General features: G+C 41.0%; 1 protein-coding gene across 2 annotated transcripts in view; it reads right to left on the bottom strand.

Moving 5' to 3' along the window:
* Positions 1 to 25,575, bottom strand: part of LOC124802951 (serine/threonine-protein kinase unc-51) — a 173,724-nt gene that overhangs the window by 143,071 nt on the left and 5,078 nt on the right. For both annotated transcript variants that reach the window (XR_007017168.1, XM_047264046.1), the window contains exon 7: positions 147 to 272. Coding sequence is in view for 1 of the 2 variants with exons in the window: in XM_047264046.1 (XP_047120002.1) it covers positions 147 to 272 (126 nt within the window). In the remaining variant the exon portion in view is untranslated. The remainder of the gene's footprint in view (positions 1 to 146; positions 273 to 25,575) is intronic.

The following is a 25,575-nucleotide window of genomic DNA, read 5'->3' as shown; positions in this document are numbered from 1 at the left end:
ATTTTTCTATTTACTTTCAACCAGGCAAGAGTATATGAAACTGAAAGCAAAGGGTTCAAAATTATGTGATGCATATAATTCAAACAAAACAAAATAAAATTACATTAAATAGGTGTGTCTATTGTATGCATGATTGATCAACTTACCAATCTTAAGTGTTATTTCATGAGGCTGTGGGCACATCTTACCACCTGAATGGCTGAGAAGAATGTTTTGTGGTTTTAAATCTCTATGTACAATGCCTTTTGCATACAAAGCTTTCATGGCACCAGCTGCAATAATAATAAATTATTGAGATATCTTAAACAGAAACATTGGTTGTTTAAGGAAATTACATTACATAATGGCTTTCATTTACACATAATGATAACAGTGTGCAACACACAAACTGCACTAGAAAACAAGTGATATTCCCTAACATACATGGAACAGTATTTAACAAGTGGGATACAAAGACACACCATAATACATATGTGCTTCTGGACATTTCTTTTCAACATTTAAGAGAAAACATTTGCAGGAATTGTGCAGAAAGATGACAAAGCCAAGAAACGTATTTGGAAAGGTGGGTTGGGAGATAGAATGAAGTTGCTAAAACATTTTGTAACTGATTGAATATGACCATGTAGCGTATCATAAGATGTAAGTAATGGAAAATTCAAAATCCACATTGATAAGGGTAGGTTCTGAACTTCATCATTGCTGTAACTAAAGCCCATATATTTTTCTCTAAGTGGCAGTGTAACAAATAAAAATTATATCATGTTGAGAAAACCCAATTACATTGCACCACTGAATTATATACAAATGAACGGTCTGAAAACTTCAGTGCTGTGTTGATATATCATTAAAAGCTGCATTGTACATATCCATGAAACATACATGAAGGACTTCCATACTACTACAAAATTAGTGAGACAGAGTACATGTTTCAAACATTCTCTTCATAATTTCTTCTAGCTCTGTCTATTAATTTGGCCCTCTTAACCTGTAGCACCTGTAGAGCTGTCTGTAGCGGACCTGCACTTTATTCTGAAGCGAGATGTTCCCTGCCACTTACTACAAAGAAGCAAACCTTACTCTACTACCAAACAATGGTGCATTCGCAGTTAGCAGAGGGGAGGGGGGAAGGGGGGGGAGGGAACAGAGAAATATGGGCGGGTGCGTTGGCAGAGGGCTGCAAATAAACAGATAGGGAGATGAGCAGTTTCCACTCCCTCTGGACTATCACCTCCTCCCCATTCTCATCTCCCGCCTTGTTTATTTGCAACCCTGTGTCAACACGTCAGCCTGGCTTACCATGCTCCTCTGCTTTTTCATTCCTTTTTTCCCCACCTCCCTACCCCACAATCTCCTGACGCTGCACCTCTTGGCAGTCTAGACCCTGCGCACTTCACCAGACTCCCTTCGTCTCTCTCCCACCATTACTCCTTCTCATTCCCCTTCCCCTTATTACTGCTTGCATCCCACGTGATCTTTCATTTAGCCCGAGATGCTGGAGCTGACAGTCATGTGCACATGAGATGTGTTTGTGTGAGAATATTGTATATATGTGTGTGTGTGTGTGTGGGGGGGGGGGGGGGTTTGGTGTGGGTGGTGTCTTTTTACTGACAAAGGCTGTGGCCAAAAGCTATATGTGAGTGTCTTTTAGTCTGCCTGTCTAGGGTAAGTACCAATCTATGTTTACCTAAAAATTGTTCAAATGGCTCTAAGCACTATGGGACTTAACATCTGTTCAAATGGCTCTAAGCACTATGGGACTTAACATCTGAGGTCAACAGTCCCCTAGACTTAGAACTACTTAAACCTAACTAATCTAAGGACATCACACACATCCATGCCCGAGGCAGGATTCGAACCTGCAACCGTAGCAGCAGTGCGTTTCCGGACTGAAGTGTCTAGAACCGCTCAGCCACAGCAGCCGGCTATCTTTTCCTACATTGTTCATATTCCTACATGGAGTTTCCATTGTTTCATTAGATAGAAAAGTATTCCCACTAACTATGTGTCTGCAAAAGCGTCAGTAGATGATGAAAGACCAATGGCAGAAAACAATCTCACAGACATGCTGCAGCGAATTCTAAGATTGCTGTTGAGAAGACAACACTCTAATCATCTAATCATAAACACTGGAGGATATGATACATCTCATCAGCTCTGATCAGTGACACCGCCAACCATTTCGGCAGCTATGTGTTACAGACTTTCAAGTTTTTGAACCCTAATGGCAATATGCAAATTTGATGTGTGGATGTTCTTGTTATTTAAGCCTACAAACACATTAACCCAAAAACATCAGAGCACATAGGAAAATTATGAGTTTTCACGGGGATGTAATATTAATCACAGAAGGTGCACTTTATATGTAGAAAATGGTTGTCATGACCAACTCTCAAATAAAGTGTCATATGACAGACTCAGACCTCAAACTACACTATGGAACAGTTTATGACCAAAAATATCACTTTATAAAATTGTTAGTTTTGTGACACTTAAGTGGATTTAGTAACATCATAACCAAATTACAACCTTCCAACCGAAGCTAGACCTCAGATTATGCAGCAGATTCTAGTCTGTCACCACTACCTCTATGTACAGAAGCTGATGACATCAGTGGTCAAAATAGAATGGCGGTTTCAAAAATTTCAGTATACCAGTGAATTTCAGTACACCATGTGGGAGCTGGGTGGTTTCATGAGGGGTCAGTATAGGGTCCTCATAGCTAATCCACAATTTACATGAGATGGCAGAGTACATGCTTGTTCAGCCTGACATGAGGTGGGGAGGTAAAAAGTGGCATATACTGATGATCTTTCATAGTGTCTCCACTGTATTCATCTGTCCTGTAAAGGTAATAAGCCATTGGCATGGGGTCAACATAATGTTTCAATAGATATGTTGTTAAAGATAACACTGATCACATCTGTAAACTCCAGCATGACAGTCTCTTTTGTGAAGTCTCAATTACTCCACATGTACCTTGAAACAACTTTTACTGCATTAATACCATTTTATCAGTGAAATCTTCCCATCTCCTTACTCTCTTTTCATTGGAATCAGGAGCCCACAACAGCTAGGATTTCAGTATGAATATCTCACTCTGATAGACAGAGAGCTGTTGTGAAAGTTTCTAACTGAATAAAGCAGTGCACTGGACCAAAACTCGGACACTGCCATCAGAAGGAAAGGGCTCAAGTTTGAGTCAAGCTGGGGGACTTGTTGAGGGTCCTGTCTGACAAACTTTAATGTCTTTAAACAGTGCACATGGTCTGCCACCCAACCAACCTCGCAGAGCTGATGATAATTGGTCAGATAATCTTGACTAGGTTTTATATCTATTATCTTTCAAGCATGTTTACTCACGTGTGAAAATGATGACAAGATATTGTTCTTGGACTCAATACATTACCTTCATCTTCCCTTTTGCTCAGCTGTCATCCTATTTTACTAACAATTTAGGAAAAGACAGACTGCTACTTACTGTAGAGAAGGTACATCAGGTTGCATACAGGCACAGTTAAATGACACTCACATATAGCTTTCGGCCACAGCCTTCATCAGTAAAAGGCGCGCGGGCGCGCGCGCGCTCCCACACACACACACACACACACACACACACACACACACACACACACAAGCAAGCACACCTCACACAACATACAAGCAAGCACACCTCACACACACATGACCACCAACTCCAGCACCTCGGGCAGGATGCTGAAGTTGGCAGTCGTGTGTGCATGAGGTGTACTTGCCGCCTCCCCCCCTTTTGTGTGTGTGTGTGTGTGTGTGTGTGTGTGTGTGTGTGTGTGTTTTTTACTGACAAAGGCTGTGGCCGAAAGCTATATGTGGGTGTCTTATAACCTTGCCTGACTGTAACCTGACGTGTCTTCTGTATGGTGAGTAGCCATCTGTCCTTTCCTACACTGTTGATATTCGTACCTGAGGTTTCCACTGTTTGATCCCATTTCACTAGGTTAATAGTGGCCACAGGTGATTCATTTGTGGAAATATATATGCCACAGTTGATGTTAGGGCCTGCATCACTTGCACGTGTCCATGTGATAATGGCCAACAGTCTGTTTTTTTGTATTTTTAACTATTGCCCCAAATGGTCTGCCTCCATAATTGATTGATCAGCACATCTGTCTGCCATGTACAGGATCTGTGTTCAAACTCCAGTACTGCCTGGGATTTTTCCTTGGTGGGAAGACTGGAAAAGGGTCCACTTTGCCTCATGATGGCAATTGGGGTACTACTTGAATGAAAAATGATAGCTTCAATGTGTGGAAAGTTGAACAATTGGCAAGAGAGAGCGGTGCTGATCACTTGCCTTTCATATCACATCTGAATGACACCATACCGCAAAGTATGAGATTGCAGCTGGTTGACATCATGCTCTTCTCTGGGTCTGACTGCAGAGTTATTTTCTTAGTTGCCACAAATGAGTTAAAAATGGTAGGCTTTCCAACTGTACGATAGTCAACTCCTAATTTTCATGCATTGTTATTTTTTCTTCCATGTACACAACTCAAGACTAACTCCAAACTAGATGACTACCAAACCAATTAATGTAGGATTGTAGAGAGCAACAAATTATTTCTGACAATGAACTTCTTGTCCACAATTTATGCCTATGCATTGAAAGTGTACTATACAATGGACATTGTGATGCAGGCAGATGAGCTGGTGTGGATCACACAATGGAATAGTGTGCTGAACTACCATGGAGCCCACATGTGGCGTGTAATATGGGCAGACCCGCTGACAGAAATCTCTACCTGCAGGCAGTCTTAAGACTTGTGGGGCAGTGCTTTGCTGGGTTCAACCACAAGACATTGCCGTGTGCTTTGTGTCGAGTATTGTTGCCAAGTGCTCAGTCACCTGGGCCAGCGGCATGCCGAGTTTACCCCTGTGCACCTCTCTACAGGGTTTTGGACTTCCTGCTTCCCACAGATCAACACACATTATGTGTTTTTGTTTCCTCTCACAGGGCTCTGTTCCCCAGTTATTAACGAGTCACTGTTGACCCATAAAGCACCTCTGCCAACAAGGTAGTCTACCAGCCTGTGCAGATACTAAAGCGGCAACAAAGGACGTTCTTACACATATGAATCCCCTATTTTTTGTCTCTCTTTTCCTCGTGTTACTTTTGAGCCACCACTGACTTGGCGTACCTGCAATGCTGGCAGTGGCAGTTGTATCTACAGAAGAAGCGGCAGCAGAAGCAGATGCAGGTGCTGACGAACCAGAATGCAGATTTGCTTTGTGCCTTTTCACCACCAGCAGTAGCCCATGGCCAGGTATCCATTGCGCAGTTTTCTTCCCCATTCCCATCACCAGATGACATTTCATGGTTTGGATGACTCTACAGAAAGGTGAGAGAATTACCTCAGGTCATTCTTGCTGCTCTGCCAAATAATGTGTATCACTGATCTGGTTTATAAGATCAGCTTCTTCTTGTCCAGCAACATGGGTTTGTTCAAAGTTGACCAGAATTTGAAGCCCTCCACTGACCTTGAGAAACATCCCTTTGATGAACTTTATTGGTTGCTGACACAGTATTTTGGATTTCAAACCCTTGTGGTGGCATTACAATCACCCAGGCCACTGTATGTGGCCTGGGTTGCTGACTTGCAGTGTCTCTTCCAAAGGGTCATTTTAGTGTCCTAAATGCGCTACATCTTATGCAGACTTGCTAATTTGGGATACAATTGCCAGTTAGCATCCAGCCAAGAGGTTGAGACTAAGGCGTTAACTTTGTTCAACATTTATTTAGCTGACTTTGCCTAGATTGTGGAATCCCATAAGTTGACAGTAGTAGCAAGGAACTGCCTGTCTGATAACTGGAATGTGGCTCAATTAGGTCACTCATGCCACAGCTCTTCTCCAAGCATGACAATGCAAAGGCCAAGTTTCTATGATGGCAGAATCATAGTGTTGTGTCTTCTACTTCCCATTTGGTGGTGATTCAGAAGACTGATGGCACCACGAGCCTTTTCAGCAATTTTAAACAGATGGTCAACTTGCAATCCATCACGGATTCGTATCCAATTCGGCGGCCAGCAGAGTTGTTACTGAAGTTGTCAGGGGGCCAGTATCTTTCATGCATTGGATTGCATGATGCATACCTGCAGTTGTCATTGGATGCTGTTTCTTGGATCTTCTTGGCCCTCGGTGCCCCCTTTGGGCTTTGCCAGTTTAATCACTTGCCTTTTGGAATCTCATTTGCGCCAGAGACTTATCAATGGTGTTTGGGACAGTTGATTCAGGAGATTCCCTCTTTGACCAATTACCCTGATGACATCTGGGTAATGGACCTACAAAAGAGGAGCATTCATGAAACCTTCAGCTGGTTTTCTAAAGCCTCCTGGAGAACTCCTTTGTTCCAAGTTGAAGAAGTGCAGTTTTTTTTTCTCCTCAGAGGTCCTTTTTTTGGGACATGTGCTTAGCAAAGATGGGCTTATCCCTAAGAATGACCACACAAAACCGTCGTCAACTTGCTGGCACCCAAAAACCTGAAGGAGCTCCAGTCTTTTTTGGGTAAGATTTTGCATCATGATCAGTTCATTCCCACAGGCCATGCATACCTGCCATCCTCTTAACTAGCTTTGTCAGAAACATGTCAAGTTTGTCTGATTGTTAGATTGTCAACAGGTTTTTCAGTCTGGCAACTAGCATTTGTGCTCTGCTCCCTATCTTGTTTCTGTTATGAACGGTAAACCTTTAGCCCTGGCCTATAATGCATCCCAGTATTGGTGCAGTGTTGCTCACATACTGAAGACACTTTCTACTGTGCAGTGTAATTATTTACAGATGGAATAGGAGATGACAGCTATTATTTTCAGAGTTAAAAAGTTTCACATTTTCTTGCATGGGAGTAAGGTTCCTCCTGATCACCGACCAGAAGCCACTTGTTTCTTTATTTGCCCTCCTTCAATTGTACGACAGGATTGTCCACTGAGTGCAGAAATGGGCCCTCTTTCTCAGCAATTATTACTATGACATTGGTTGCTCCTCCACCACCCAGAATGCCAAGGCTGATGGGCTATCACGGTTACCGGTGGGTCTCAATCTCAAGTTCAATCTGTAGGAGGCTCTCATGGTTGTGTTGAAGCTTTCATATTCACATTGGGTGATGTCTTGCAGCAAACCCTGTTGGATTTTCCATTGACAGCACAAGAGGTTGTGAATGCCGCAGCCACTGACCTGCTTTTCCAGAAAATCATTTCTGCGGTCCACATGGGTTAGCTGGAGTACATTTATCTGGTGTGGATTTTGCAGGGAATACGTTTCATCCCCCTCGAAATGCTCCATTTTTTTTACTCCACTTGCTGCACTGGGGTATGACTTATATGAATGCGTCGGTGCCACACCCCATCTACTGACCAGTGATCAGTTGTGACACTGAACGTCTGGTGTAGGCTTGAGGGGTCTGTACAGAACCAGTACAGAACCAGGCTGCATGCTACATCACTTTCCTCCTTGGCCAGTCCTGGAGCACCCTTGGGACAGAGTGTACATGAATTTCGCAGGTCTCTTTTTGGGCAGCATGTGATTGTTGGTGGTCAATGAACTGACCAATTTCCCAAATGCATCCAAGCTGTCCTTCACATTGCCGACTGACACTGTCCACACGTCAGATATTTTTGCCATTGAGCACGACCCTTGTGTCCAGTAAGTGGAGGCAATTTGTGTAGTGGGAGTTTAATGACTTTTGCATTCGCAACAGGACTCAGCATATGATTACTGCCCCCTGCACCCGCTTCTAACTCAAGAGGTGGATAACTTCATGGGTACATCAAAGACCCAAATGAAGAGGTCATGAGTGCTTTTTCCTGTGATGATGTGTTGCCGAGTTTTCTAGTTACATATTGGACAAGACCATTTAGCGGGTGCAGTCCAGTGGAAGTTTGCAAGGGTGCCAGCCACAGGGTCTCCTGGATTTCTTGCATCCTGAGTCACATACCACAGTGGCCTTCCAGGTTTTCTTCCCAGAGCTGCCATTTGGGCCCAGTTCTTTAGCCGGTGGCAGGGGTTTCTGCCAGGTGTCGTGGTGGGCTACGAAGGTCGACAGTTGTTTGTGGTGGATATCAGTAGGAAGCAGCTGACCTGTCATGAAAACTAGTTGCGCCTGTCCACGGTTGGAGGATCTCCACCATGGTCTTTTGGTCTGGTGGGTGAGAGGGTTGGCTCACAACACTGTTCTGGGTGGGGGCTCTCACTTGCAACAGCGTACTTCCCTGCTGTTGCCTCCTCCACTGTCCTCCCTTCATCTGCAGCCTCATGACACAGTGAGGCTCGGATTTGCCCCTGCTGATGTGGAGCCCATGGATTCTGATTGTCCCCCCCCCCCCTCCTCCTCCTCTGCCTCCACCTCCTCCACCTCCACCACCTACTCCTACGACTCCCCCCCCTCCTCCTCCTCACTGATGGTGGTAATCTCATCACCATTGCTGCCAGTGGATTCTCCCTGCTGTCACAGCCTCTGTGCCCTTCTGGGAGAGCTAATGGCGCCAGCCTTGACTCCTTTGGTGGTTGGTCCACTGCCAGGTTCTCCAACAGCCTCTCCAGTTCTGAGATGGAGGTCGTAGCCCAAGCCTGTCTGTGACCAGCCTCACAAGGCCTTTCAGATGAGAGGTATTTAGTAGACCTGCCAGTGAACATTGCAATGAGGGCAGATGAGCTGGTATGGATAATGCAGCGGAATAATGCCAAAACCAGCCACGAAGGGTGCAAATGCCTTGCTGTTTGGGCAGGCCTGCTGACAGAAGGGTTTATCTGCACGCACAAGAAAGCTATGCAGGCTGGTGCTTACTCTGAGTTCAACCACCATGGATCTAGCCTAGTGCTTCATGAAGAGTGTTGTCACCCAGTGCTTAGTATCAGCCGCTCGCACCAACCATCTGCTGAAGTTATCCTTGTGCGCGCTCTACATGGTTACAGACTTTCTGCTTCCTGTAGAGTGACTTGCATAGCAAGTTTCTGTTTCCTCTCACTGGGTCCTATTCCCCAGTTATTACTGAACCACTGTCAGCCTGTGAAGTGCTCTGCAGCTACACTACAATGCCGCCACTTGCCATGCCTGTACAGACAATAAAACATGCTACTATAGTTTGTTTTAAATAATGGCATTTAAAACATATTAAATGACAGGAAATGTACAGCAGTATCTTTAGCTGGGCAAAGGAAGAAACCTGCTGTTATATAATCAGGAAGCAATTGCATGTTAAATGTCAACACAAAAAAGTTGAAATGTCCATTTCTGTTAACAGCTGGCGTCTCTTGTGGAGTTTTTTTTACTTTGTTTCATGGCTAACTATTCACCAGGAATGCTGTCAAAGTATTATTCTCACTGTTTCTCTGTTCAACATTGATGGAGCAAATTTCATTTTTATAAGGAGAAGATACATCCATATGCCTAGCTCCACCACTGACAATCAAGTGCACAAGTAATGACAGAGCCCATACTTACTGCAGGGGAGACAGGGTACACAGGAAAGGATACTACTTGAGGTATCTTCGGTACCACAGGTATATGACTCTCAGGCGTTCTTTCAACAAACCGACTCGCAGCAGCTGCCAATCATTCAACAGCAGTCAGCACGATTTCCAGCTGCTTATGAATGCCAACTAATTCACCCCATCTTCAAAAAACAGCACTCACAGAGGAGCTGCATTGTGGCTTGTGCAGTGTTTTAAAGGACAGTGAACATATAACTTTTAACTAAGTCTGCTGACTATCTTTTAATCTGTTGACCTAAGAAATTACTGACTTTGCACAAGAATTGACACAAATACACAAAACCAGATTTCTATTAAGGCAAAAGGAAAATCTAAGCTACTGATTACTCCTTTCCTAAGGCTTTTTGAGATTATAGTCAAAAAAACTAAACTATAGAGTTAATTTGTAGTAAATGTAGATAATTTATACTCCTTCTGAAAGGGAAAAAAATTCAAGATCGTAGGTTCGAATCCTGCCTCGGGCATGGATGTGTGTGATGTCCTTAGGTTAGTTAGGTTTAAGTAGTTCTAAGTTCTAGGGGACTGATGACCTCAGAAGTTGAGTCCCATAGTGCTCAGAGCCATTTTTTAAATTCAAGACAATATGTTAGTTACAATATATTTTGCAGTAACTTAATGCAAACACTGATTTAATACTGTGAATTAGTTTCTGCGTAAAACAGTAGTAACTTCCAAAATTTCTCAAATATTTATATTTATTTGCATTGATATACACTGAAATTTAAGGTGATCTATTCTTTGGCAGAAACTGTGTGAGTCACAAACACTGATTTGCTACAATATAAGTTATCCACAACTCTAGCAATTTATGAAAATTTTCAAAAATACAGTATAAAGATAAGCTATTTCTCATATATTTATACAACTGCATTAGAGAAAGAATGTTTTCAATGAGGATAGGCATACTGTTTTCAAAAATTTTAAAAGAGCACAAATGAGCTTAAGCCTACTGTCAGCAATAACAGTACCAGTTCATCAGGGTCCTCACTAATGTTCAAAATTTCATGCTATATCACAATAAAAATGACTATTGATATAATCAATGAAAGATCGTGCAGAAGTGATATGAACTATACGATATGTTAATCTAAAATTTCAAATTGGCAAACACGGTCTCACGCAAAGAAAAATTCCAAAGTCGGCTTTTACATATAAATAAACGTGTATATTGCATGGATTTTTCTACTAGCTGTTTCTGTGGCAAGCCCTATTCTGACATGTCAAAGATGAAGACTGCTGCATCAGTTTATCTCACAAGGAGAGATCCCCAAAGGTGGTACTGGCTTTTTGAAATCATCTATATCATTCACACATCTATATGGTTGTGCATGTTACACTCCCAGTTACTACAACTTGTAGTCATTCACCCTGGTGAGCCCACATTTGCGAGTAATCGATGAAAAACAATTTGGAATTTCATGCAATGATCTACAGCCATAAGAATAGTATCACTACTCAAAGTGTTTATGTAGTGAAATGGAGAAGGTGCATTACCCACAAGCAGAAGGTTGTCGGTTCGAATCTTCACAGGTGCCCTGAAATTTTTTAATTTTTTATTCTTTCTCAAAATGACATTGATCAATATTTTTTATAAATTAATAGGTTTAAATGTAGTTTTCTTTAAATTTCTAATTCTTAATCATGTCATTTGAATCATTGCCTATTGGCTTCTGCCTTGAGTTTTTTGGCCGACACTCTTCTAATGATTTTACTGACGTTCTGCCAGCACGAGTGGCTGGCATTGTCAAAGCTTCACCCTCCATTGCCAGTGGTGAACTGGAGCCGAGCTCGCGGCTGCAGACCGTATGTACCTGGCGCTCCAATGTCCAAGGGCTTCTCCGCGGTCATTTCTGGTATGGTTCTCCTTTTGCCACCTACGACGGTCGTTCGCTGCAGTACGGGAAGCCAGGATCCGTTTACTTTAAGGCTTTCCTCTTTCTTGTTGAAGCAGTTAGCGTGTTTTTGTATTTCTACAGCTTCTCTGAACAAGCGCATGTGATAGTGCTTCTCTACAGCCAGAACTTCCATGTCGGGGAATTTTATTATGTGGTTGGTGCGTGCTCTGCCACAGCTGATTTCTCCACCTGCCCCAACCTGCAATGTCGCTTATGTTCTTTGATCCTGTTGTTGATTGATCATCCAGTCATTCCGACAAACTTTTCCGCATGTGCATGGTATACAGTATATTCCCAACATTGCAAGTGGGTCCCTTTTCTCCTTTTCCAATCTAAGACACTCTTTGATCTTCCTCGTCAGTCTGAAAATCGTCTTTATGCCATGTTTGTGCAATATACAGCCGATTCTGTCCTTCACTATGGGAATGTACGGCAGAAAGGCCATACCCGACATTTCTTTTTCTGATTTTCTGAGAGTTTGGCTCTGTTACACTTGTAATATCATTTGCGGACAATTTACTGATAAAATTTTGACAGTCGAAGTATCTTTACTTTGAATGCAGTCTGCTTTTCCTGTCTGCATATTGAGTGGCACCTTGTAGTCTAAAAATCCCCTATGTGCGCTCCACAAGTACAGTCCTACCCGAGTAATTGCTTTTCATTTATATGAAAAGTAAGTTTTTCTCCAACCACAAGAGTAGTTAATTTAGTAACAAAGAAAATTATGGTGGATAAAAACTGTAGAGGGATGCCAATGTTTGAATATAGTCAGCAGGTTCAGCTACATGTACGTTGCAGTAGCTATAACGAGCTCCTCATCCAGGTTGTGAAGGCCCGAGTGATGTCTACCTGCTGCCGTGTTATCCTCTGCCTTGTGGTTTCATACTATTTGATATGGCTGGTCTGGTTGTTTTGCAGACTTTCCATACTGTGGAGCTGCTGCTACTCGGTCGATTAGCTCCTCAGCTGCCCATTTGGCATCATGAAGTGAGCATACTGCATATCAGGTGTCCCACCAAGGAAAAATCGATGGCAGTACCAGGAATCAAACCTGAGTTATCCTCACAGTAGCCGTCTATGCTTAACACTCAGCTTCGGAGCAGACTTGTAATAAATGTGCAGAGGTGAAAGACTGGCATAGGCTAGGCTAATGTGATGAGCTGCATTAAACCGTTTTGTGAACTAAAAACAATCATTATAATATGTATGCTGTGTCCATTACATGCAACACAAACATAGCTCCCAAATTTACTGCCCCCCAGGAATATTCTCACACTCAAATTATTCTCGAGACCAAGAGCTGGTTAAAATCTGAAGTAGGAAGCTCATGATATTTAGTAAGTCATGGAACATTTATCAGAAGGACAGATTAGATGTCATAAGATGAAAGAAAAATAAGCAATCAATTCAAACCAGATGAAGCACGTGGAAAAGGAAGGGTACCCGTATAAATACGGACGGAGCGCCTGACGCATAGCAACGGCTACCTGGTAAAGCTTAACTGCTAAGCTTACGACTCGAACCAAACTACTGTAGCTGTATCGTCATTCATTTGACCTAAATTGTGTCTCATATTACAATGGACCAACCATGAATTTCAAGTCTCAGATTTCTGGTGCGGCTTAGATTCGGGAAAATTTTTTTCCTCGATTTCGAATCTCATTTTTCAGGTGCGGCTTAGATTCGAGTGCGGCTTAAATTCGAGTAAATATGGTAACTCTGCAACCTACATCCTTTTGAATCTTCTTGTGTATTCATCTCTTTGTCTTCCTCTACAATTTTTACCCTCCAGGCTTCTCTACAATACTAAACTGGTTGATTCCTTGATGCCTCAGAATGTGTCCTACCAAACGATCCCTTCTTCTAGTCAAGTTGTGCCACAAATTTCTCTTCTCCCCAATTCTATTCAATACCTCCTCATTAGTTATGTGATCTACCCATCTAATCTTCAGCATTCTTCTGTAGCACCACATTTCAAAAGCTTCTATTCTCTTCTTGTACAAACTATTTATTGTCCATGTTTCACTTCCATACATGGCTACACTCCACAGAAATACTTTCAGAAGATTTCGTGACACTTAAATCTATACTCTTATGTTAACAAATTGCTCTTCTTCAGAAATGCTTTCCTTGCCATTGCAAGCATACTACATTTTATATCCCCTCTAGTTCCACATCAGCAGTTATTTTGCTCACCAAATAGCAAAACTCATCTACTACTTTAAGTGTCTTATTTCCTAATTAATTCTCTCAGCATCACCTGATTTAATTCGACTACATTCCATTATTCTCATTTTGCTTTTGTTGATATTCATACTATATCCTCCCTTCAAGACACTTCCAGGTCCTTTGCTGCCTCTGACAGAACTACAACGTCATCCGCAAACCTCAAAGTTTTTATTCCTTCTCCAGGGATTTTAATTCCTACTCTAAATTTTTCTTTTTTTCCCCTTTACTGCTTACTCAATATACACATTGAATAACATCAGAGAGAGGCTACTACCCTGTCTTACTCCGTTCTCAACCACTGCTACTCTTTTATGCCCCTCGAATCTTATAATTGCCGTCTGGTACAGGGAGAGAAATAGCCTTTCTCTCCCTGTATTTTACCCCTGCCACCTTCATAATTTGAAAGCCCAGCCAACATTGTCAAAAGCTTTCTCTAAGTCTACAAATGTGACAAACATAGGTTTGCCTTTCCTTAATCTATCTTCTAAGATAAGTCGTAGGGTCAGTATTACCTCGCACGTTGCAACATTTCTACGGAATCCAAACTGATCTTCCCCGAGATCAGCTTCTACCAGTTTTTCCATTCATCTGTAAAGAACTTGTGTTAGTATTTTGCAGCCATGACTTATTATACTAATAGTTTGATAATTTTAACACCTGTAGACACCTGCTTTCTTTGGGATTGGAATTATTATATTCTTCTTGAAGTCTGAGGGTATTTCGCCTGTCTCATACATCTTGCTCACCAGACGGTAGAGTTCTGTCATGGCTGGCTCTCCCAAGGCTTTCAGTAGTTCTAATGGAATGTTGTCTACTACCGGTGCCTTTTTTTTTTTTTTTTACTTAGGTCTTTCAGAGCTGCGTCAAATTCTTCACGCAGTATCATATCCCCCATTTCATCTTCATCTACGTCCTCTTCAATTTCCAAAACATTGCCCTCAAGTACATCACTCTTGTACAGACCCTCTATATACTCCTCCCACCTTCCTGCTTTCCCTTCTTTGCTGAGGACTGGCTTTCCATCTGAGCTCTTGTATTCATACAGGTGGATCTCTTTTCTTCAAAGATCTCTTTAATTTTCCTGTAGGCAGTATCTATCTTACCCCTAGTGATACACAGCTCTACATCCTTACATTTGCCTTCTAGCCATCCATCCCTTTTCAGCCATTTTGCACTTCCTAGCGATCTCATTTCTGAGATGTTTGTATACCTTTTTTCCTGTTTCGTTAACTGCATTTTATATTTTCTCTTTTTATCAATTAAATGCAAATATCTCTCCTGTTAGCCAAGGATTTCTACTAGCCCTTGTCTTTTTACCTACTTGATCCTCTGCTGCCTTCACTATTTCATCTCTCAAAGCTACCCATTCTTCTTCTACTGTATTTCTTTCCCCTGTATTTGTCAATTGTTCCCTAATGCTCTCTCTGAAACACTCTAAAAACTCTGGTTCTTTATCCAGGTCTCATCTCCTTAAATTCCTACCTTCTTGCAATTTCTTCAGTTTTCATTTACAGTTCATAACCAATAAATTGCAGTCAGAGTCCACATCCGTCCCTGGCAAGGTCTTACACTTTAAAACATGCTTTCTAAATCTCTGTCTTACCATTATATAATCAGTCTGAAACATTCCAGTGTCTCCGGGTCTCTTCCATGTATAGAACCTCCTGTCATGATTCTTAAACAAAGTGTTAGTGATGATTAAGTTATGCTATGTGCAAAATTCTATGAAGCGGCTTCCTCTTCCATTCCTTAGCTCCAGCCCATATTCACCTACCACTTTTCCTTCTCTTCCTTTCCCTTCTATCGAATTCCAGTCCCCAACGACTATTAAATTTTCGCCTCCCTTAATAATCTGATTAATTTCTTTTACGGCATCATATATTTCTTCAATCTCTTCATAATCTAACTAGGACTATCTTGGCTTCAATAATACGTTAACTATGCTGTTTGTAGTAGCTTAGCCACGCTCCTATTTTTTTTATTCGTTATTAAACCTACTTGTGCTTTACCCATATTTGATTTTGTATTTATAAACCTGTATTCACCTGACCAGAAGTCTTGTTCCTCCTGCCACCAAACCTCATTAATTATCACTGTATCTACCTTTAACCTATACATTTCCCGTTTTAAATTTTCTAACCTACCTGTCTGATTTAGGGATCTAACAGTCCACGCACTGATCCGTAGAATGCCAATTTTCTTTCTCCTGATAATGACATCCTCCTGAGTAGTCCCCGCCCAGAGATTCAAATGGGTGATTCTTTTACCTTTAGAATATTTTACCCACGAGGACGCCATCATCATTTAACAATACTGTAAAGCTGCATGCCCTCGGGAAAAATTACAGCTGTAGTTTCCCCTTGCTTTCAGCCATTCACAGTACAAGCACAGCAAGGCCATTTTAATTAACGTTACAATGCCAGATCAATCATCCAGGCTGTTGCTCCTGCAACTATACCGAAAAGGCTGCTGTCCCTCTTCAGGAACCATATGTCTGTCTGGCCTCTCAACAGATACCCCTCCATTGCTGAGGCATGCAAGTCTCCCCACCAACGGCAAGGTCTCTACTGAGGTTGAAATTGAGTAACTATGGTTATGAAAGCTAATATATCAGTCAAGAAGGCTAGAAGAATGTTTCTGCTAGAAGGAGCAGGTAAGTGGCTGTTAGCATATCACTTGGACAATGAACTGACATCATTTGGTTCCATAACAACAGACAGAGGAATTATAGACGAAGATTGTAAATCTTGCTCTGCACAAGTATGTACCGAGTAAGTGGATTAAGGAGGGAAATACCCACAGTGGTTTAGGAACAAAATTCAGAAAGTGCTGAGGAAGCAAAGGCTGTTGCACTCTCAGTTCAAAAGAGACAGTGAAAAAGATGACAGGTAAGTTAGTAGAAATTCATGCATCTGTGAAAAGATGTATGAGCAAAGCTAGCACTTCCACTGTCATATCTGAGCAAAAGATCTGGCTGAGAACCCAAGAAAATTCTGGTCCTATGTATAATTGCTAAGTGAGTCTATGGCTTCCATTCAGTCTAGTGTGGCAGTTGAAGATAGCAAAATGAAAGCGCCATGTCTAAGAAATTGTTCATGCAGGAGAATCTTGCAAACATAGTGTTATTTGACCATTGCACAGAGTCTCGTATGGATGACATAGTAATATGCATCCCAACATAGTAATATGCATCCCTGGGATAGGGAAACATATAAAAGAGTAGAAAACAAATAAGTCGCTGGGTCTGGATGGAATCCTAACTTGGTTTTACGAAGAGTATTCTATGGTATTTGCCCTCTTACTTAGCTTGCATTTAACACAAATCTCTTGCCCAGTGCACAGTCCCAAGTGTCTAGAAAAAAGTGCAGGTAACTCCTGTATATAAGAAGGGTAAAAGAATGAACCCATAAAATTACAGACCAATATCCTTTACATCAGTTCACTGCAGAATTCTAGAACATATTCCGAGTTCAAATATAATGAATTTCCCAGAGACAAAAAAAAATCTTATGTCCATGAATCAGCACAGTTTTAGAAAGCATCACTTGTGGGAAACTCTACTTGTCATTTTCTCACAGGACATATTGAAAAAGTATTCGACAACAGTATTCCACTGTGGAATTTCAATGAAGGTGCGAGCATACAAAATAGGTTTCCAGATACGTGAGTAATACAACCAACAATGTTGTCCTCAACGGCGAGAGTTCATCAGAGACAAGGGTATTGTCAGGGGGGCAGAATTTTAGGAAAGTGTGGTTAATCTGTAAAGGAGACAGCATTTAGGACACTAGTGCATCCTAGTCTTGAGTACTGCTTGAGTGTTTGGATCTGCACCAGATCAGATTAAAGGAAGAAATTGAAGCAATTTGGAGGCGGGCGTCAGATTTATTATTGGTTGGTTTGAACAACACGTAAAGTGTTAAGGTGATGCTTTGGGAATTCAAATGGGAATCCCTGAAGTGTAGGACTTTTCGCAAAACACTACTGAGTAAATTTAGAGAAATGGCATTTTAAGCTGATTGCATAATGATCCTACTAGAGCTAAAGCACATTTCATATAAGGACGATGAAGATAAGACACGAGAAATTAGGGCTCATACAGAGGCATATACACAGTTGTATTTCCCTCATTCTATCTGTGCACGAAACTGGATAGGCAATGACCACCATATGGTGGCTGACAGGACCACATATGTAGATGTAGATGAAATCACATTGAGCCAACTCTGAGCTGTAAGAAAGATAGTAAGAAATGTTTCACTTGAACTAACACACAAATTCTTGTGTCTGTGGAGCAGCAAGTGGACACAAACTGTCATGCAATTTTTTACTAATCATTCCCTTTCCTGTTCCATCCACAAATGGAGTAAGGTAAAAGTGACTGTCTACATGCTTCCATACGATGCCTAACTTCTACTGTCTTGTCTTCATGGTCCTTAAGTGAAATGTACACAGGAGGTAGTAAAATTGTTCCACAATCAGCCGGAAATGAGGGTTTTCAAAATTTTCTCAATAGTGTCTCACAAAAATAATGTCATCTATGCTCCAGGGATTTCTACTACTTTCACAAAGAACCTCCATCATACTCGCGTGTTGACTGACTCTACCAGTAACAAATCTCGCAGCATGTCTCTGAATTTCTTCAATGCCTTCCTCCAATCTGACCTGGTAGGGATTTCACACACACTAACAAAATTCAAGAACAGATTGCACTAGTGTTCTATAAGCAGTCTCCTATAGAGATAAGTTACACTTTCCTGGGATTCTCTCGGTAAATCAATTTTCACCATTCACCTTTCGTGCGACCAACCTTACATGCTTTCCTATCACTTTTTAACATTATTGAGTATGTATTTAATCAATGTGATGGATAGATCACGTAACTAATGAGGAGGTACTGAATAGAATTGGGGAGAAGAGGAATTTGTGGCACAACTTGACTAGAAGAAGGGATCGGTTAGTAGGACACGTTCTGCGGCATCAAGGGATCAACAATTTAGTGATGGAGGGAAGCATGGTGGGTAAAAATCGTAGAGGGAAACAAAGAGATGATTACACTAAGCAGATTCAGAAGGATGTAGGTTGCAGTAGGTACTGGGAGACGAAGAAGCTGGCACAGGATAGGGTAGCATGGAGAACTGCATCAAACCAGTCACTGGACTGAAGACCACAACAACATTTAATCAATGTGACTGTTTCATGAATTACACCACTAATATTGTATTTGAACATCAAAGGATCTGCAATAACATATATTTTTCTACATTTACAGCAAGCTGCCATTCATCACACTAAATAGGAATTCTGTCTAAGTCATTCTATATTCTTCCACGGTCAAATCAAGAACAATACTTTCTCATATACTACGCATCATCAAGAATGACTCAAAAATTGCTGCTCATCCTACCCATCAGATCATTTACATACGCAGAGAATAAGTGTGTCCTAACACACTTCCCTGGGGCACACCTGATGATATCCCTGTCTCCAAAGAACACTTGCCATCCAGGAAAATGTACTCAGTCCTATTACTTAAAAAGTCTTCGAGTCACTCACCTACCTGGGAACCTATTCTGAATACTTGGATTTGTCTTAACAGATCACAATGGGGCAACGTATCAAACATTTTCTGGAAATCTATGAATATGAAATCTGCCTACTGCCCTTCCTGCACGGTTCACAGGATATTATGTGAAAAAAGGGCAAGCTGGGTTACATACATGTGATGCTTTCAAAATCCATGTTGATTTGTTGACAGAAGGTTTTCTGCCTTGAGGAAATTTATTATATTCAAACTCAGAATTTGCTCAAGAATTATGTAGTAAACTGATGTTAAGGATATAGATCAACAATTTTACAGGACTGTTCTTTTATCCTTTTATGTACTAGAGTCACACACTTTTTTACAGGCACATGGGACTTTGCATTGGGTAAGACATTTGGGATAAATGTGAACTATGTACAGGGCCAGTGTCTTAGGGTACACTCTATGAAACAGAAATGAGATTCCATGCAGACCTGGTGACCTTCTTATTTTCCAACACTCCAACTCTTTCAATTGTTTCTCAGTGCCATGGATGCCTATTTTTATGTCCTGTACATGGGAGCCCACGTATGGTCAAATGACAATATGTCTGTGCAATCCTCCTGCCTGAATGACATTTTTAACATGAAATTTAAAACTTCAGCTTTCCTTCTGCTGTCCACTACTGCCACACCGACTGTTCAACAAGAAACTGTATAAAAGACTTCGACTTACTTAGCAAATTTACATAAGATCAAAATATTCTCATGATCTCCATAATGTCTTTCACTAATGTAAGATAGTGGAAGTAGTTGTATACTTTGTGGAGTGACCTTTTTATAGATTATGAATTTCTACCAACCTCTGCGTGCTGATATTTTCGCACCACTTTTTTGACCTGAGAGTACAACAATCTCTGCACCCTCAGCATTTTCCAAATTTTGTTATTAGACCACAGTGGATCTTTTATGTCCTTAGTACACTGACTCAGCAAGTACTTCTGCAGAGGTCAGTTTACAATTAGTTTAAACTTTACCCTTAAGTCCTCTACATCTGTCATATTTGACCTACATGGTGGACATTTATTGTCTAAACAGGATTGAACAACTGATTACCTGCTCTTTCCAGTTCTTAGACACCCTGACTGATGGTTTATGAACTATAGTAACCATTTTCACAATGATGACATCACATTCACTAATCCCTGATGCTATACTGACAATGTCGTTGTTACAAACACTAAAATATTTCTATTGTGTGTGGTCCATCAAACTAGGTGCTCCAAACGGTTATCGAAAAATGTGTTCAGAACTAGTTCATTACACTGACTGTTCATATCACCCACAATGAATCCGTAGACACACCAGTTGACACTCAAACTACTCGCCTCCAACAAAGATTGCATGACCAGGGTACTTCAGCGCTTGTGAGCATGGACTTTTTTTTAACGATTCTACAACTGCCGTGTGCTTATTAAATAATTGGGACACCTCTACTTCAGGTTCCATCCAGCTCTAAGTTCCAAGTAAAATTTGGGTGTGATACCTTTCCCGGAGGGGGGTAAATCTGTCTAATATGAATGCTTTGGTGATTTACTGTTAAAATTTTGACATTCAAAGGAACACCTTCTTTGGATTTTTAAATGTGGAAGTAGAGGGCTTTATAATGTATGAGACAGGCTCAGTGTTTCCTAGTTACTTGTGTTTGTGTTTTAAACAAGTTTGATAGTGCAACGCCTGGTCTAAAAGACAGCAGGGTTCATTTTTATCTTCTTCTTGTACCTATTGTTTTTATTTGAATTTTAGCAGCAGGACGGGTAGGAGGCGTGCATGCTGTGCTCATATGGATTTAGGAGGAACAGACCACAGTTCACAAGCTGCTGGAGACACTATTGGCCACAGTCAGCTGTCTGCACACTACCACCTCAGGATGTAGCAGTGGTTTTGCCTTTTTCATATCGACTGGTGAGCATTCATCACAAGACGTCAAACTGCACTGTAGCCTAAAACTTCCTTTGTGCACTCCACAAGTACTCTGCTGCCTGAGTGGGCACTTCTTCTATGCCTTCATGTAATCCATTCCTGACTTGTAAAGGGGTGTCTACAATTCTTCATTCCGTAACAGGTCCAGAAATCTGCAGCCAAGACAAGACAGTCACAGAAGTTATGGAACCTCTGATTCAGACCCTTTCAAACTGAAGGATCCTGATCAGTTCCACATTCGATATTGCAAACTGTGAGCTCTGCTCGCATCCCACAAGTGAGGTCATCAGTCTTCACCACATCCTCCAGCTGCCCGTACAGATTGGACATGTTTTAGCATGCAAGCACCAAGTGTCACTGGTGCTGACATGAGCCACAATTTGAAGACGACAGCACCTTGATAGCTACATAGCCACAGACAGAGCTGCTACCTCTACATCATGGATGATACCTGACACCCCCCCCCCCCCAATCCCTCCCGCCTCTGGCAGAAATACCGAGTGCATACTGAACATCTTTCCAGCCTTGGACACTATTCCCCATATGGGGTTCTATAACATGCCTAGCATTCGAGCTTCCAATAACCAGCAAACCAGCCTCCCCACATGTCTCCGAGGACACTGCTAAAGGATCAGCCACTTGTCCACTTACAGCGTGAATGGGCATGGCCAGATGGCCAGCCCCTACATTGATCCTCTGCGTTGAGTGATGCAAACGCATTACGACCTGCATCCACTCTGCAGTGAGCATGGCTGCCCAATTGGTGAAACAAGTGACACCTGAGGTGTGTGATGTGATATGCTAAGTTTCTCTGCCACTGCTACATCCTGAGGTAGTAGTGTGCAGACAGCTGACCATGGCCAAAAGTGTCTTCAGCAGCTTATGAACTGTGGTCCGTTCCTCCTAAATCCACATGAGCACAGCATGCATGCCTCCTACCCATCCTGCTGCTAAAATTCAAATGAAAACAATAGGTACAAGAAAAAGATAAAAATGAACCCTGGTGTCTTTTAGACAAGGTGTTGCACTATCAAACTTGTTTAAAACACAAACACAAGTAACTAGGAAACACTGAGCCTATCTCAGACATTATAAAGCTCTCTACCTCCACATTCCAAAAATCCAAAGAAGACGTTCCTTTTGTGGATCTCAAGAGTTTTGGAAGCCACAGAAATTATGGTACAATATTTGTTTTGTCATGTTCTCAACAGAAACTTCAAGTCAACTACAGAAAGTTGTCCGACCATTGAGATATTGTAAAATGGCAGTTTCCACAACGGTTTTGATTGATTTTCTGTACTTAAGTTTGTTGGCCACTTGTCATCATGTATCGTCATTTCTTCATGCTTAATGAAGGACACCACACAACTCATTCAGTCTATACACAGAACAAATTTTGTGATTTTTTTTTTTACTTTAAAAATTCTATCACAGAACCATTTCAAGTTAGATATGGTTTTCAATTGTAACATTTATTTTTAAGAAGTACATAACTGAATGAGAGGCAATGTGACTTTCTTACTATTGCATTTCTGAGCCCACTGACCTATTGCTCAAATCTGTGTAGGGTCTATTCTCTCCCATTCCTCCACTCACTACTTCCTGTGCTATATGAAAAAAAAAAAAAAAGAGATTTACAGCACAACAGTATAAGCTGACATCACTCAATGAGACTGCAAATGGGTTTTGAGTGCAATTAAGTAAAATGAGTGGAAGCTTTACATTTCAATCCTTCCTCTGTCTGGCACACAAATGGATCATTCTATGCGAAGTGGTCTAGAGGTTCCAACAGAACCATCACAGATTTTGAAGAAATTTTGTGCGAACAATCGCAAATGTTCCCAATGAACATTGATAAAGACTCGCGATCATTAACTCACTACTTCTGCAGATATAATCATTTATTTGGCCCCATACCGCAGCTACCAAAAGTGTATGCATGACTTTTGGCAACTCTAATAAGACATAATATCTCTGGTAATATTTTCTTGAAAATAACAAAACTAGGTCACGTCATACAACTTTCTGCACTGTCTTAAGCAAAATAATAAGAGGGGTTTCCTGAGGCACTGGCATATGGATAATTCGAAGCAAAGTTGGCCTAAAAATTGATGCTCTAAAAAAAATGTTAAGTTCAGCATTTTATATCTCCGGAAGGATACTTGAAACCTAGCACACATTAACTTTCTGATACAAGGTCTTAGAATACAAAATTTCATCCACCTATTGCTTTCCAATAGTTCACAAACTGAGGGCAAAGTTGATAATGTTCCTAAAAATCGAAAAAAGGCCATTTTTGGTCCACTTTTACAAAAGTCTTGTACAAATTCTCTTAAGCTGTTTTCATTAGAAAGATCATATTTTAAACCACCTAAAAAACTTTATGTGGCTTGCATTCCAAGCACATAAGGCCCTGAAAAATGACAGGGTGGGATTGCACTGAAAATTGGTCCATATTCTGCTGCTACACAAATTAAATGACATCTTTTACTACGTTCTACAATTGCTTCATGGTTCCTGGGGAAAATAATATAAAAAATCTTGAGAACTAGAAAGTGAGATAAAGTAGATAGCTCGAAACACTTTAAAAATGGGGTGTCTTTTTGCCACGACTCATCATGACATATTTCAGTCTGTTTTCCTGCTATAACTAGAGGCAAGAAAAATTGTGGAAACTGTTGCATAACAGCTGTAGCACACATAGTATAAACAGTCTGCATGTTTTAGCCCACTGTCACAGTGTTTAAATTTTGTCTGGTTCCAGCTGCAAGAGACTGTGGTGTGTGTGGGGCGGCAGGGGGGGGGGGGGGGGGACGGAGGGGGGGCGCACATGCACTGTCTATTTTTGAAAAAGGCTTTGTTGGCCGAAAGGTAACTTTCTGACAGTCTGTTTGTTGTGCCTTTCTGCAACTCAGCATTTCTGCTATATGGTGAATAGCAACTATCGTTTTCTTAACGCTGTTACATTTTGATGACGCTTACAGCAATCTTCCTTACATTTTTTGGAATGGGTTCATGTTACACAGAATTATTAGTACACCCTTTTGTAGTGTAATGCTACTGATGTGCTAGTGCTAGGGACAATGTATTGTGTAGTTTGCAGTTAATGTGGAACATTAGCATACGCATGAAAAATTGTATAAAGGTGTTGGAAGGGTCCATGGTCGCTTAACCACTACTGGTTCCTTTTAAAGCCCCCATATGGACCACACCCACGAACTGTGCAACAGAAGCCACAGGTTCCCAAACTTGATAAGGGTTCTCTACACAGGATCCCAAGTTCATGATACATTTCTACAAGTGTCAGAGGCGAAAGCTAGAAGAGGTTTCCTTTAGTGTCCTAAGCTTATGTTTACTTCAAGCAAGTTGAATTTTTTACACATTAATTTGCTGTTGAAGGTCACAAGGGAAACTATACTGCCAGACAGATGATGTCACTGATGGGATTGTTTGGGACGAAATTTTGATTAGTCAGACCCAAAATCACACTTTTCAAATTTGATTACCTCAAATTATTAGATCTAAAAATAAAAAAAAGGAAACCAGTTCTTTGTATTGGATTCCTTATACCATAGAATTTTATGAAAATAATTTTGTAGAGCTGAATGCAAGAGAGGAATTAAAGAAAAAGTATGGAGGAGGAGGAGGAGGAGGAGGAGGAGGAGGAGGAGGAGAAGAAGAAGAAGAAGAAGATGACTACTTCCTTGAAGTTTTTCTGACTCGAGCTCATTTCCTAGTCATCTGAACCTTTGATATTATCTTCCACTGAGAGTACTGAACAACAGTAGAACATAATAAAATATGTCAGATTAAATGTGAGTACCAGTGGAACATGGGCACATTATCTAGACAACTCCACCTTATGGTTCTTTTTTATGGCCTTATATGGGCAGTTTGCAAAACCAATTATAGTTTTTTTAGGTGGTTCGGAACAAGGTCTTTCTACTTAAAATGATTTAAAAGATTTTTCAGAAGACACTTTTTTGTAAACATGGCCCAAAAATAGACTTTTTGGGATTTTTAGAAAAATTGTCAACTTTGCCCTCAGTTTGTGAATTACTGGAAAGCAGTAGGAGAAAAAAAGAGTCAAGGGTGCACTGTTGATAGCTGCACTATGGATCAAATCAATAACTATACCTCTGATGGTACTGAATTAATGATTGTGAAACTTTACCAATGTTCACTGGAAACACATTCAACTGAAGGGGGAAAAAAAAAAAAAAAAAAAAAAAAAAAAAAAAAAAAAAAAAAAAAAAAAAAACCAGCAAAATCTGTGATGGTTATGCAAGAACATCACTAGTGGCCTGAGGTATACAGACAACTAGGACTGCGCCAAAGAGTTCATGTCCCCACAAAGTCAACAAGGATAGTAAATTCGATATATCTATTATAACTACTTCTATCATTACATGGTGTGTAC

Source organism: Schistocerca piceifrons, chromosome 1, assembly GCF_021461385.2.
Source record: "Schistocerca piceifrons isolate TAMUIC-IGC-003096 chromosome 1, iqSchPice1.1, whole genome shotgun sequence".
In the NCBI taxonomy this organism is placed as follows: Eukaryota; Metazoa; Arthropoda; class Insecta; order Orthoptera; family Acrididae; genus Schistocerca; species Schistocerca piceifrons.
The sequence above is the reverse complement of the archived record's forward strand: the minus strand, read 5'-3'. Positions and strand labels throughout refer to the sequence as shown.